Raw genomic sequence first — 13,912 nt, 5'->3', positions numbered from 1 at the left:
GACAATGGAGAGATTACATTTCTTCACCGTAAGAATTCGAGACTCTTGCATGAAAAAAAGAAAGTGCCTGTGCCTCGCAGGAGACCGCATAACATGATACAGTACTCTTAAATCTGATCTGTTTGTATATGCTATGATTTAAGGGCATTGTGTGAGATGACAAAAGTAGTTGGCAGGAATGTTTTTATAGGAGCCAAGTGTAAAAATGTGTCAGAATAAAAAAATATTTTTTTTGCATAAATCTGTTAAATCAACCTCAGTACTGATCAAAACTACCAAATATTTACAAAAATTCCAGGATTTTAACTGTTTATTGCCAAGTTCATAAATTATGTCACAGATTTCGGAAAAAAATTTGAAATTAGGCATGCATGCGTTCTAAAGGGTTAATTGTGCCACATGGTAAACAACAGTAAAGATTTTACCCCTTTGCAAAAGGAAAAACCACCAACAATCAAGAATATTATACACTCACCTAAAGGATTATGAGAAACACCATACTTATACTGTGTTTGACCCCCTTTCGCCTTCAGAACTGCCTTAATTCTACGTGGCATTGACTCAACAAGGTGCTGAAAGCATTCTTTAAAAATGTTGGCCCATAATGATAGGATAGCATCTTGCAGTTGATGGAGATTTGTGGGATGCACATCCAGGGCACGAAGCTCCTGTTCCGCCACATCTCAAAGATGCTCTATTGGGTTGAGATCTGGTGACTGTGGGGGCCATTTTAGTACAGTAAACTCATTGTCATGTTCAAGAAACCAATTTGAAATGATTCGAGCTTTGTGACATGGTGCATTATCCTGCTGGAAGTAACCATCAGAGAATGGGTACATGGTGGTCATAAAGAGATGGACATGGTCAGAAACAATGCTTAGGTAGGACGTGTCATTTAAACGATGCCCAATTGGCACTAAGGGGCCTAAAGTGTGCCAAGAAAACATCCCCCACACCATTACACCACCAGCCTGCACAGTGGTAACAAGGCATGATGGATCCATGTTCTCATTCTGTTTACGCCAAATTCTGACTCTACCATCTGAATGTCTCAACAGAAATCGAGACTCATCAGACCAGGCAACATTTTTCCAGTCTTCAACTGTCCAATTTTGGTGAGCTTATGCAAATTGTAGCCTCTTTTTCTATTTGTAGTGGAGATGAGTGGTACCTGGTGGGGTCTTCTGCTGTTTTAGCCCATCCACCTCAAGGTTGTGTGTGTTGTGGCTTTACAAATGCTTTGCTGCATACCTCGGTTGTAACGAGTGGTTATTTCAGTCAAAGTCGCTCTTATATCAGCTAGGGCTGCAACGATTCGTCGACGTTGTCGACAAAAATCGATAATAGAAATAGTCGACAATGAATATCATTGTCGAAGTTGTCCCCACATGTTTTTTCCGGCCGAGTGAGGCATCTCTCTTCATTACAAACTCTGCAGAGAGTCGCACATGCGCATTAGCTTCTGTGCTCAGCAATAACAGAAATGGCGGCGTCCAACGCAGCAGCTGTGCGTACCAAAACATCTGAAGTTTGGGAGCATTTTAGCCTGGATACGGTGAATAAAAATGATTTGCAAAGCAGTCTTTGCGTATCACGGCAGCACCTCGGTCATGCACGGACATTTAAAGAGAAAGCACATCGGACAGTTGAATGAAACTGAGTTTGACTCGCCTCGGTAAGATTTAAATAACATGAAAGCCGATACGTTTTGTTTTGGATGTACATTGTACATTTTATAAGTGTTTTTCACTTTAAAATAAATAAATAAAGGATTTACGTTATGCCTGACTGTGCCAGACAAAAGTATTTTAAATTAAATGCATGCAGTCTGAAGAAGAGAGCCACCATGGACCCCTTTCTGCAAAAGATGCAGATGTGCACCCCATAACAGGCGAATGCCCTCACTGAGTATATATATAACTCTGTTTTTTTTATTTTTCCAGAAATCTCGTTTTTTGGTTGTGCATTCAAATTAATATCAATTCAACTGCAGTTGGTTTGTTTTGATTTAAACCTTCAAAACTTTAAAAAATACAGCATATATATTTATAAACAAGTATATATATTAAAATAGCTGAAATACATAACTTCGTTTTGGTAAAATCATAGTAGCTGCAATTATTAAAAATGTAAAACTTATTGAATGTAAAAAAATGTATTTAAGTACCCCCTTCTTTTTTGTGTTTACTATCATTTTCCACAGAATTAAAGCAATCTCATTCAAAATTTTAGAAAAAATTAATAATTATTCGATTAGTCGACTAATCGTTTCAATAGTCGGTGACTAGTCGACTATCAAAATAGTCGTTAGTTGCAGCCCTAATATCAGCTTGAATCTGTCGGCCCATTCTCCTCTGACCTCTAGCATCAACAAGGCATTTTCGCCCACAGGACTGCCACATATCGGATGTTTTTCCCTTTTCACACCATTCTTTTAAACCCTAGAAATGGTTCTGCATGAAAATCCCAGTAACTGAGCAGATTGTGAAATACTCAGACCGGCCCGTCTGGCACCAACAACCATGCCACGCTCAAAATTGCTTAAATCACCTTTCTTTCCCATTCTGACATTCAGTTTGGAGTTCAGGAGATTGTCTTGACCAGGACCACACCCCTAAATGCATTGAAGCAACTGCCATGTGATTGGTTGATTAAATAATTGCATTAAAGAGAAATTGAACAGGTGTTTCTTATAATCAAGGAAGTCAATGGGGCAAAAACAGCCCCATTCCGAACAGTAAATGAGGGAGATAAACGTGCCCAATAAGATTTTAAAAAATCCAGTCCACAATCACTTTTTATACTGAAAATCTGTCATTCTGTGTGTTTTTGTCCAAATCAGTGACATAATTTATGAACTTGGCAATTAAATAATTAAAATCCTGGATTTTTTGTAGACCCCTATGATTAAAGGGGCATCCCCGGGTACTTACATGGTATTTCTGGCACGGCTTGCTCTGCGTGATGTCCTGGTTCTTCTTCTGGTCTTCCAGGAGTCAGACTATCCCCTTGAAGCCTAAAAAATACAAAAGCTTAGCATCAGTGTACAAAAGCCAGCTTAAATTTCGTACGAGTGGCTTGCATTTCTCCCCACAGATATGATAGATGTAGAAGATAACAGTGAAAATCCTAGCATTTTCTTTCAGAGTCAACTCTAAGCTGAGGGTATGAAAGAAATTGATCATATCTAATAAAATATCTGTTACTACCAAGTGCCTTTGCTGGATGAGAACAAGCGGAGACAGTGAGCCTTTATTCATAAAAGGTAATGACACCGACCCAAAGCAGTTTATTTGTCTTATCACTGTCAGAGGAGATGAGGATATGGGCAGGCTGGAATGTAGACAAGGCATAACATAGGGGAACAGATAAGTCCTGACAACAATTTACAGTAGTTATCGCCAAACAGCATAAACCCAGAATCACAAAGGATTCTTGTTTACTGAGATTTAGTTTAAAACACTTTTACCCGAAAATTAAATTCAGTTATTATTTATACTTCACTTTATATGGCAATTTAATGAAATTGAATGGTGACCAAGGGGCTGCCGAGCTCCAAAAAGGCAATAAATGCCTTAGCTTGGTCCTTTAAGTCAGCAAAAAATACATAAGTTATAACATAAACACATGCATGCAAAGAAGCACTTCAACGTCAAAATGTGTGGCCAAGATCATAGCATGCAGGTGATCTAAATAGGAGCAACCAATTAAAATGTTCCAGTCTCACAATTTTCCTAGAGGACTGGAAAATAAAGACCCAGTCAGATAATTCTTATACTTTATTCCTCAACAATGCTTTATGCCTAAACTGTTATTTTGAAGCTGTCTTGCTTGAGAACTGTAAATCATCAAATGCAGCACTTAGCAAATGATAGGCTTCATTTCACATTTATCAGCATTGCCATTGCATGCCTTTTCCTGTACGCAGTCAGGCCAACTATTATGCACAATAACAAAAATAAAGATCCACCTTCCCTTTTAACTGCAAAGCCTGGTGTACCTTGATGTTCTATTGCAGGTTTAGCAATTAAATAATTTTCTGTCATTCAATCCGTCTATCATAATTCTTTCCTTTTTGTCTGTATAAGAAAAGCCAACAAGAAAAGCCAAAGCTGCCGTTTTCGCCCACCATCTGAGGCAATCCCTTTTAATTCAGCATCATTTTGAGCAAGTAATTAAAATAATGATGGTGGATGTTATAGAAAGCTGTGCCAGGGCTCTGAGAATTAAAGAAGGGGAACAGCGTTGCCACAACAATTCACTAAACAGTTGACTAGACCAACTTAGACCTTCTGTAACATGTCTCCAGTAAAACCAAAGTCATAAGTTCAACTTTTAGAAAGTGTACATGCACATAAAATGAATGCTTGAATTTAAATGTAACCACCTGCAACTAAGCTCAACCAAATACTGAATGTGTTATGATTAAGTCATTTTCACTCCCATGCCCTCCTGTGGTCAGCAGTGTCACATCTATCATTGCGGTACTTCCACATGAACTGTTGTTCTAAGCATGTGTGGTTGTCATCCGCCACCTCATTCATCACATAAAGAGGACAGAGTCCAGCAGATAAGAAATAAATCCCATGACCTTTCTAAAGTGGTGCACTGAAAGTCAACAGATCTCTGCAGGAGATTTAGTAAGGCTGGGAACGCACTTGGTTGCGTCTGACCGGAGGCCACATTTGTTGGCTGCATACGTCATCAAGCTTATCTTACACAATTAGACAAAATAGTCAAAATATGTACCCCAGTTATCACTGGGGTGGTACCATTTAAAAAGGTCCAAATATGTACCATTACAAACAGATATGTCAACACTCTTACAATCTTACGGGAATTTATACATATTTTACGAGGTGGCTATTTAGTATAACCACATTCGTACGGTTAGGGGTGTGGTTTGATTATTATTTTTCATGTGAATTGTTTTTGTACGATTCACTTTGTACGAATTTATACAAATTAGCCAACCTGTAAAAAAGGTAAAAATTCCCGCGAGATCAAGCTGACTTCCATAGTAGGAGTAAAAAATACGATGGAATTCATGGTTACCATCATCTGTGTGCTTACCATCATATCTTCTTTTGTGTTCATCAAAATAAAAAATAAAAAGTCATAGAGGTTTAGAACAACATGAGGGTGAGTTAATGATGACAGAATTTTAATTTTTGAGTGAACTATCCCTTTAACTCTTTCCCCCCCAATTAAGAAAAACGCTTCCCTGCAAATGACGAGTATTTCCGGGTTTCCGCAATCCACCATTATCCACCAGGATATCCACCATTATCCACCAGGATTCCGCAACTTATAAAACCTGGAAGTATCACCCTAGGGCAAACAGCTGTATGTCCGTGTAGGTTTTGATGATCGATCTGAATCTGATCTCTATCAAAAGTCCTTCACAAAAATTTTATTATCTCAGCTTTTTGCTCCAAATTTGGTGTTTTTGAAGAAACCTACCCATATTTAAGAGGTGATATAAAAACCAATGAAGTTAGGATGGATGTTTTTTTTAAACCAGAGGGTCTGTTCTTTCATTTGATATATATTGTATGTTTATATATTTTAAGAAGAAAAATTACTGGAAGGCATTAAACTTTTGTGAGAATCTTGAAAAATGCTGGCATTGGCTGGCAACTTTTTTAAAAAACGACGGGGAAAGAGTTATATACCCTTTTGTGAAGACCTGCCCAATCTAACTATTAGTAAAATGAATGAATAATAATTTTGCAAAGTAAATAAAATGACTCACATGATGACCTATTGACCTTTTACCAGACGATCTCATCCAGACTATCCCTTGCTCACGCAACGCAAGTGTGCTCACACGCTCTTACCGTGGGTTCACACCAGCCGCGTTTGAGTCATCAAATTCGTGTCTACCGTGTCTAGTTTGCCGCTTGAACATTTTGAGTTTACTTGCTTCATTCGCGCGTGAAATCCGTGCGTGAAATTCTAGTTATCAAGATATTCACGCGGAAATTCGAGTCATGGGAGGGGCTTCTGTGACTCCACTCACTTTACCATTACAGCAAGCTCCTGATTGGTTAACGCGGCGCGTTTTTCCACCAAAGTTTAAATTTTTCAACTTGCGCGTTTGCCGCGGCAACGCTCAATTTGCGAACTAGGCCGCAAGACCTCCAGAAGCGCGTCAATGTGTATTTACATTGACTTTACCTTGACATCACTCGCGCCTGACGCCTCTAACGCGGCTGGTCTGAACGCAGCCTTATGCTACATACTCACCAAACGTGGGGCATCACATTACTCGCTCTAGATTACTCGAGGGATTTAACTTCGTTTCATGTGAATTTTCTGCTCGAGTTGAATATTTTAGAATAGTGCGTGTTTTCGCAGTAAACGTGTCGCCCATATCGCGTTATTTCTCATCGCCCCGAGCAAGGATGCGTCTGATTGCGTCTTTGCATTGACTTTGTATGTAATCTACTCGCGCAAATCGTTGAACTCGCGTCTGGTGTAAACCCACGGTTAGGGGGATACCCTCGAGTTGGCATTGCGGCATTAAGCGAAGTGCTATGCTTGTTACTTTTTATTATTTTACAATAACGGTGTGAAGAGATTTTTTTATATTCCTAGCAAGCATAAAACGAGACAGTGAAATGACAGCTAACTATAGATGCAATATAGTCTATGAGTAACCCACTTCTACCCTAAATAACCTTGAATTTGGTTACATGCCGTATTTGCCAAAATAACTTGGAGAATTACTATATTCCATCATGTAAGAAAACTCAACAGGTGTTTAAGGTGTTTGCTTTTATTTCGCATTGTCTATGGTTAGACTTCTATTAGACTTTCACTGGCAGCCAAAATTTTGTCTTGTTTTAGCCATAATTGCTTGCTGGGTTGCTGTGTGTAACCTCTTCCAGACTGCTGTTAAGTGCCATGTTTTTCACTCATTGACCACTTGAGATAACAAATGTCCAGATTAAAGGATTCCTAAGTCTGAGCCTAAGCAAATGTACAAAATGCTGCCTGAGTTTTTCAAGTAGCCACATGCCCAGGAAAAGAAATTGAGACGGAAAAAAAGCAAGATGGGCATCATTTCTGGCATGTCCTTTAGCAGTTGCATTTTAAGAAAAGCTCTGTGTAAGACAGAAGAGGCTCCAGGTGTCCAAACAAACACTCGGGGTCACTTAAAGACAACAACAGGCATAGAGAGTGATGAGTATGTGTACAACATAAAATCTGTTCAAGTCCTCTGTCTCCATCAGTCACATCGACAGCATTGAGGACAAACAGAGAGTCAATGGAAATCTCCATTTTGAGCATTGAAACGGCAATACAAATTTGCTTTAGGTTCACATTTGCACATGTTTAGGTTTGTCTCTATCCAGGCCCGTTGTGAGAGGTGAGAAGATCTCATCTGCTGGCTCTCAGACAGTAAGTTACTATATCGACAAAGTATTTAATCCTCCCTAATTTACATGGGAGCATTCAGGCGAACTTCACGGTAGTGTGTTGACTTTGAAAAGCTCTGTTGTCTTGCTCGAATGATGCAATCGATTCTCTGCCAAACAAGCCATGATCATCTTTGCCAGGGGTGCAGAATCCTAGCCAGGTATGCCTGCACCATTGTGCATCCAAAAATCAAAAAAGCAATGCCCCATTCTCATAGCCAACTATTAGCTTTGAGTCACCAAACCATCAAAGTTGAGTGTTTAGCCAACAGTGATTCCTAATTATCTACAAACTGTGTTTGAGAAAAAATATGCCTGACATTTCACAAAGCCAGGAGAAGAAACCTCAGCTCTGTCCTAGATATCTATCCAGGGTGGGCCGTATCCACTGTGTTTAACCTGTGGTATAAACAAATGAACTTCCACATTGATGTGATAAACAGTTAGAAAACAAACAGCGGTCATGCGATAAGCTAGCCAACGGCGAAAAGATGCGCTCGGGATCTCGCAGACTGCAAAGAATGTGTCTGTTGTGGATCTGATAAGCATAAAGAAAGAGACAAACTAAAAACCAAATGGAAAAGATGTAGGAGTTTGGCAGCCATCTGACCCAACAGATTCGGTCTTATCACACCCTGGCATCAGACACATGCGCTGCATCACAGCCGTCAGTGCGAAATGTGATCACTTCGCACAGCCACAATCTACAAAACAGGAAGCGTGTATGAAAATAAGTGATAATAAAGTGAAAACAAGCAACGCTTTAAGATAGGTGTGATAGAGTCTTAAGATAAGTCCATACTTTATACTGTAAGTGTGATGAATGTGTAAAATCATTCACTTCAGAATGTTGGTATGTGATGTGTGGCCCTAAACAGGGTTTGGGTGCGGTTTCTTAGCAAACAGAGGTCAGTGTACGTGACTCATGTCTTGACTAAGATGTATGACTGCTCATTCTAGTATGGATCATTGTTCACTTTGTCTGTACCGCTTCACTTGTTAAATGGAGGTTTGTCGAGGTGGCGAAGCTCACACGAGGGAGAATCTTGTGGTCAGAGGTGAAGTCATTCAGTCGTGTAGAGCTGCTTGTTCACTGTGTCAATATTTACCTTGCACACCTTGAGCAGATGTTCAGAGTGACTTTGGCCTGTGGCTCGGACGAGTAGGAGCTTCGGCCCTGGCTGAACTTACTGCCAGACGGCACCAAGCCAGTGACCCCCTCCATACGTAGGTCATCCAGATCCTCTGAAACAAAGAGTCAGAAGCAGAGATCTAAATCATGTTTTACATTTACTTGTATTTCTTACTTACATTTATGTATTTGGCAGACGCTTTTATCCAAAGCAACTTTGATTGCAGTACAAGGTATACGTTCTATTAGTACTGTATGTGTTTCATGGGGATCAAACCCACATGCTTTTGCATTGCTAACACAATGTACACCTTTGTTCCTAAAGGATGCATATTGGCACCTACATATTTGTACCTAATGATTAGGGCTTTTAAAGTGTACCATCCTATTCTTTACCTTTATTTCTGTCAAGAGAGCATGTCCTTTGCTGAAATTAGCCTGTTTACAAGCTCAGGTATTAACTGGTCTAGCTTGTTTTTCAGCCTGGACAAGCTGGTCTTATCTGGTCTTTTAGTAGCTGACCTTTTAAAGAAGAGACCAGCTACTAAACCAACTAAGACCAGCAAGCAGATTTTTTCCTGTTGAGCTGTGAATAAATTGGCAGATAATGAAAGCATCTCAAGACAAAACAATTTGTCATAAACTTGTCCAATGTGGTTTAATTTAAAAATGGTAAACAAACACTTTTTTTGTTTTAACAGCCTCTATTGAGGTTGGTGCTTAAGGGGACATTTCACAAGACTTTTTAAGATGTCAAATAAATCTTTGGTGTTCCCAGAGTACATACCGTATGTGAAAAACTACATAGATAATTTATTATAACATGTTAAAATTGCCACTAGATAGGTGTGAGCAAAAATGTGCTGTTTAAGGGTGTGTACTTTTAAATGCAAATTAGCTGATGTCTGCAATAAATGTTAGTGCCGTTGTTGGATAGTGCAGATTAAGGGCGCACTCACATTATCCCAACCAAACCAAACCATGCCTGGGCGCGATTGCCACCCCTCCCTACTCCCCCAGGTGCACGCACTCACACTGTACTTCTTATCGATCCGAGTCCGGGCGCGCTTTCGTCATTAAGATGCGATTGTTTTGAAAAAGCAGGAAGTAAAGCGCTCTCTTAACACTGGAACCCACCGTAATGATAAGTCTGTGTTTTTTTTATTGGGAGTCGTTTGGTACGCGATTACAGACAGCCCTCTCACATGTCATCATATTTGGACATTCACGTAACCCCGCTGCGCGCATCAAAACGTTTTTACGGAGGCAGATGAAGGTGAGTGGTCGCGCAACAGACGTCTTCACCTTTTGAATCGCGCTCAGGCGCGATTGCGCTCACACCACAGCCTTCCGCGCCTGAGCCCAAGTGAACCGCGCTCCGGCCCACCTCTGCAACCCGGCCGCGGCGCGATTAAACAATCCGCGCCCGGGCGCGGAACGAAGCGATCACACTAGTCAAACAAACCAGGCTTTGGGGGTCAAACGCGCCCGAGCGCGGTTTGGTTTGGATAATGTGAGTGCGCCCTAAAGGGGGGTATTATCCTCTTCTGACATCACAAGGGGAGTCAAATTTCAATGACCTATTTTTTGCATGCTTGCAGAGAATGGTTTACCAAAATAAGTTACTGGGTTGATAATTTTTCACATTTTCTGGGTTAATAGAAGCAGTGGGGAACCAATTATAGCACTTAAACATGGATATAGTCAGATTTTCATTATGTCTTCTTTAAAAGAATTTTTTGACTAAACTCCACCCACTGGAATACTTCAGTCAGCAGCTAAGCTAACGGCAAGCTAAGCTGCTGTCGAATCACAACCCACTACACAATCAGAACTCGATACGTATTTCTGAAGGAGGGACTTCATAGAACAAGGAAGACATCAGCCATTTTTAGGACAGTGAAAACAGCGCTATACAGATAAGTAAATTGTGTGAAAAATACCGCATTTTCTTACACGCGAAACATGAACACATGTTATATTGCACACTGTAAACACAATCAAAGTTACAAAAACACAGGAAGAACGGGACCTTATTATTATTTGTGAAAATGTAAAACAATCAAGTTTTAATTACTTAAATGCAGCCAATTTCATTATACTTTTGTACTATATTGCCACAGTGTATGCTGTATAAAAAAACATTTCATAGCTGAGAGTTAGAGGTCAAAAAAACACAGCCCACATCTTCAGCCAACCTCTCAACTCTCTCGCTGAGGCAGTGATTGCAGCAGTGCTGTCTGATTACTGACATTATAAACATACTGAGACAAGAAAAGGGAAAATACATGGGGAGAGATAAACAAAACGGCACTACGATGGGCAACCCAATACTCTCTGAGGTCACTGGTGACTCCCTAGCATATGCTCACAGCGTGGTCGCCTGCACCCAACAAACAGGTGCTGAAAACCGAGGGCTGGATCACAGGAAAGCGATTCACTTTACACTACATCTGTTCCTCTACAGTATGAATCTAAAGCACGCAACAGAGCCACTGGGTTAAAGCTGGGTCGCTTCCCAGAGTTTCCAATTCAATTATGTGAGTAGGAGCTGACTGGGTTAATGTTTGTATATAGAGACCTTTTGTGTTTGGTTGCCCAACTTGCCTCTACTCAAAGCAATGGGCTATTTCAATGTATGTAAATGAATTAAAAATGAATAATTTGTACATTTTATAATGTGTGTGTGTGTGTGTGTGTGTGTGTGTGTGTGTGTGTGTGTGTGTGTGTGTGTGTGTGTGTGTGTGTGTGTGTGTGTGTGTGTGTGTGTGTGTGTGTGTGTGTGCGTGTATATACACTTACCTAAAGGATTATTAGGAACACCATACTTATACTGTGTTTGACCCCCTTTCGCTTTCAGAACTGCCTTAATTCTATGTGGCATTGATTCAACAAGGTGCTGAAAGCGTTCTTTAGAAATGTTGGCCCATATTGATAGGATAGCATCTTGCAGTTGATAGAGATTTGTGGGATGCACATCCAGGGCACGAAGCTCCCGTTCCACCACATCCCAAAGATGCTCTATTGGGTTGAGATCTGGTGACTGTGGGGGCCATTTTAGTACAGTGTATTTGTGCGGGGGTTACCCCAGCTCTATTTTTTGTGTGATTTTAATATGATTCTGAGCGTGACTTAAAGGAACACGCCCACATTTGGGGAATGTAGCTTATTTACCATATGCCCCAGAGTTAGATAAGTCCATACATACCTTTCTCATCTCTGTGCGTGCTGTAACTCTGTCTGACGCAGCCCACGCTAGCTTAGCTTAGCACAGAGACTGGAAGTGAATGGCTCCGGCTAGCAAACTGCTCCCAATAAGTGACAAAATAACGTGAACATTTTCCTATTTATATGTTGTGATCTGTATAGTCACAGAGTGTACAAATAACAAGGTCATATGAGACACAGCCATCTTTTAACAGTATACACACTATATTCTCAGAAGGCAAAGCACTGCTACTTGGGCACGACTCTCATATAACCTTGTTATTTGTACACGCTGTGAAAAAAATTGTACACGCTGTGACTATACAAATCACAACATATAAATAGGAAAATGTTCATTTTGTCACTTATTGGGAACAGTATGCTAGCTGGAGCCATTCACTTCCAGTCTCTGTGCTAAGCTAAGCTAGCGGGGGCTGCGTCAGACAGAGGTACAGCATGCACGGAGATGAAAAAGGTATGTATGGACTTAAATAACTCTGGGGAATATTGTGAATAAGCTAAATTCCCAAAATGTGGGCGTGTTCCTTTAACAAAAATCAGCATACTTAAATCAAAAATCTATGTTAAAACATCCTTGAAGCTTAAAGAGAATGACACATTTAATATTTTACAAATGTTTTTATTTACAACTCACGGAAACGCCTGGAAGTGTTGTGAAGCATGACACTGAAATAAAAAAATAACAAGAGACAGACAGAAATGAAAAAAATATATATATATTTTGCCGATGTTCGCGAAAGCTTTGTGCGACAGGGCCACTTTGTCCTCAGCCGGCGTCTGTGCAAGGTTGACGATGACGGGCCATTGTGATTGGCAGTGAGTGCTCCACCAAAGTGCCCAGAACCATTGCCTGAAAGTAAATTAAAATCATTAAAATATAACCTTGCAAACTATCATACATAGGACTAATATGATAAAACAACGTGTCTCCATACTGTATGGCTGATATGCAGTGAATATCAACATACATTTCTGTTCAATAATTATAATAATAATGCATTTTATATGTAGGGCTCCTTACATTGAATAAACAATCTCAAAGTGCTAGTGTTCATAATGTAAATTCAACTAACAACACAATGTAAAGATTTCATTGACAGACTTTGATGCAAAATGTAGCCCTTTATTATACAGAAATTTGCTGTTGGTGTATTAGCCTAGGACAACAAGCTCGCCAGATTGTTTTATCTAAACAGCCCTATGTTGTTAAAAATTACTGTTTACCAGGTATACAGCCACCAGGAATGAATGGGGCTAGGCTAAATCCTAACACATTCACAACGCGATGTAGAAAGATTCAGTGCATGCATTGAAAAAAGATAGGTATGTATTAATTAGTCTAAGTTGAGGTAAGAACATAGTAAAATTACTCTCGCATTAGCTATTGTGCAAGCAGTCACATTTACCCACATCACGAATGACTGCCTGCGCAAGCGCGCACCACAGCCACTGTAATGAAGTTACTCAGGGTAAAGTTAGCTCAGAATTCAAGTAGTAGCCGTATATCTCGGAACTCAGGGCAGAGCACCCGGGTAACGATAAGCCTAGCTAACAATCGTACTGCTAAGTTAGCTAACATTAGTCATTTTGCTCGAAGCATAGGCAAACTTTATGCAAGGTCTAGGTTTGTGCATTACTCGGCGTTGACTCGTTCCAAAAAATACAATATAAGCGGTAGCTAACGCTAATTAAATCAAGCAAACAAATAGTTGTTGTTTTTGCTCCAAAAAAGTTGACTTACCTTGAATAAGATGGTTCCTTCATGTTAAAAGTGTCCATCAGACTCGCGTGGTAGCCAGGTGTGTCTCTTATCGAAAGGACCGCGCTGTCTTCAAGATTCTGAAGGAAGTGCTAAGATTCCGATTGGCCCAGAGAAAAGCAAATGCTAAGATTCCGATTTGCCCAGAGAAATGTCAATTATAAGAATTATCCAATAATGTTTGGCAATTTTAGCCCGCATGGCATTCAGATAAAGGGCAGCCTCCCGACCCCCCACCACCTAAAAAAAAAAACTCTCCGGTTCTATGCGATTCACGTGAATGACCCAATTGACCAAGAAAACGGCGATTGTCGCCGAAAAGCGACAAGTTTGCAAGTCTGATCAGCTAGAATCAGTCGGCCCATTCTC

General features: G+C 40.2%; 1 protein-coding gene across 1 annotated transcript in view; it reads right to left on the bottom strand.

Moving 5' to 3' along the window:
- c22h8orf34 (chromosome 22 C8orf34 homolog) overlaps window positions 1–13,912 on the bottom strand; it is a 98,963-nt gene that overhangs the window by 25,692 nt on the left and 59,359 nt on the right. Inside the window, exons 8-9 of the mRNA XM_065258099.1 lie at window positions 8,534–8,669; window positions 2,934–3,016 (exon numbers count right to left, since the gene is read on the bottom strand). Coding sequence (XP_065114171.1) covers window positions 2,934–3,016; window positions 8,534–8,669 — 219 coding nt within the window. The remainder of the gene's footprint in view (window positions 1–2,933; window positions 3,017–8,533; window positions 8,670–13,912) is intronic.

This window comes from Paramisgurnus dabryanus, chromosome 22 (assembly GCF_030506205.2).
Source record: "Paramisgurnus dabryanus chromosome 22, PD_genome_1.1, whole genome shotgun sequence".
In the NCBI taxonomy this organism is placed as follows: Eukaryota; Metazoa; Chordata; class Actinopteri; order Cypriniformes; family Cobitidae; genus Paramisgurnus; species Paramisgurnus dabryanus.
This window is presented reverse-complemented; position numbering and strand designations above follow the sequence as displayed.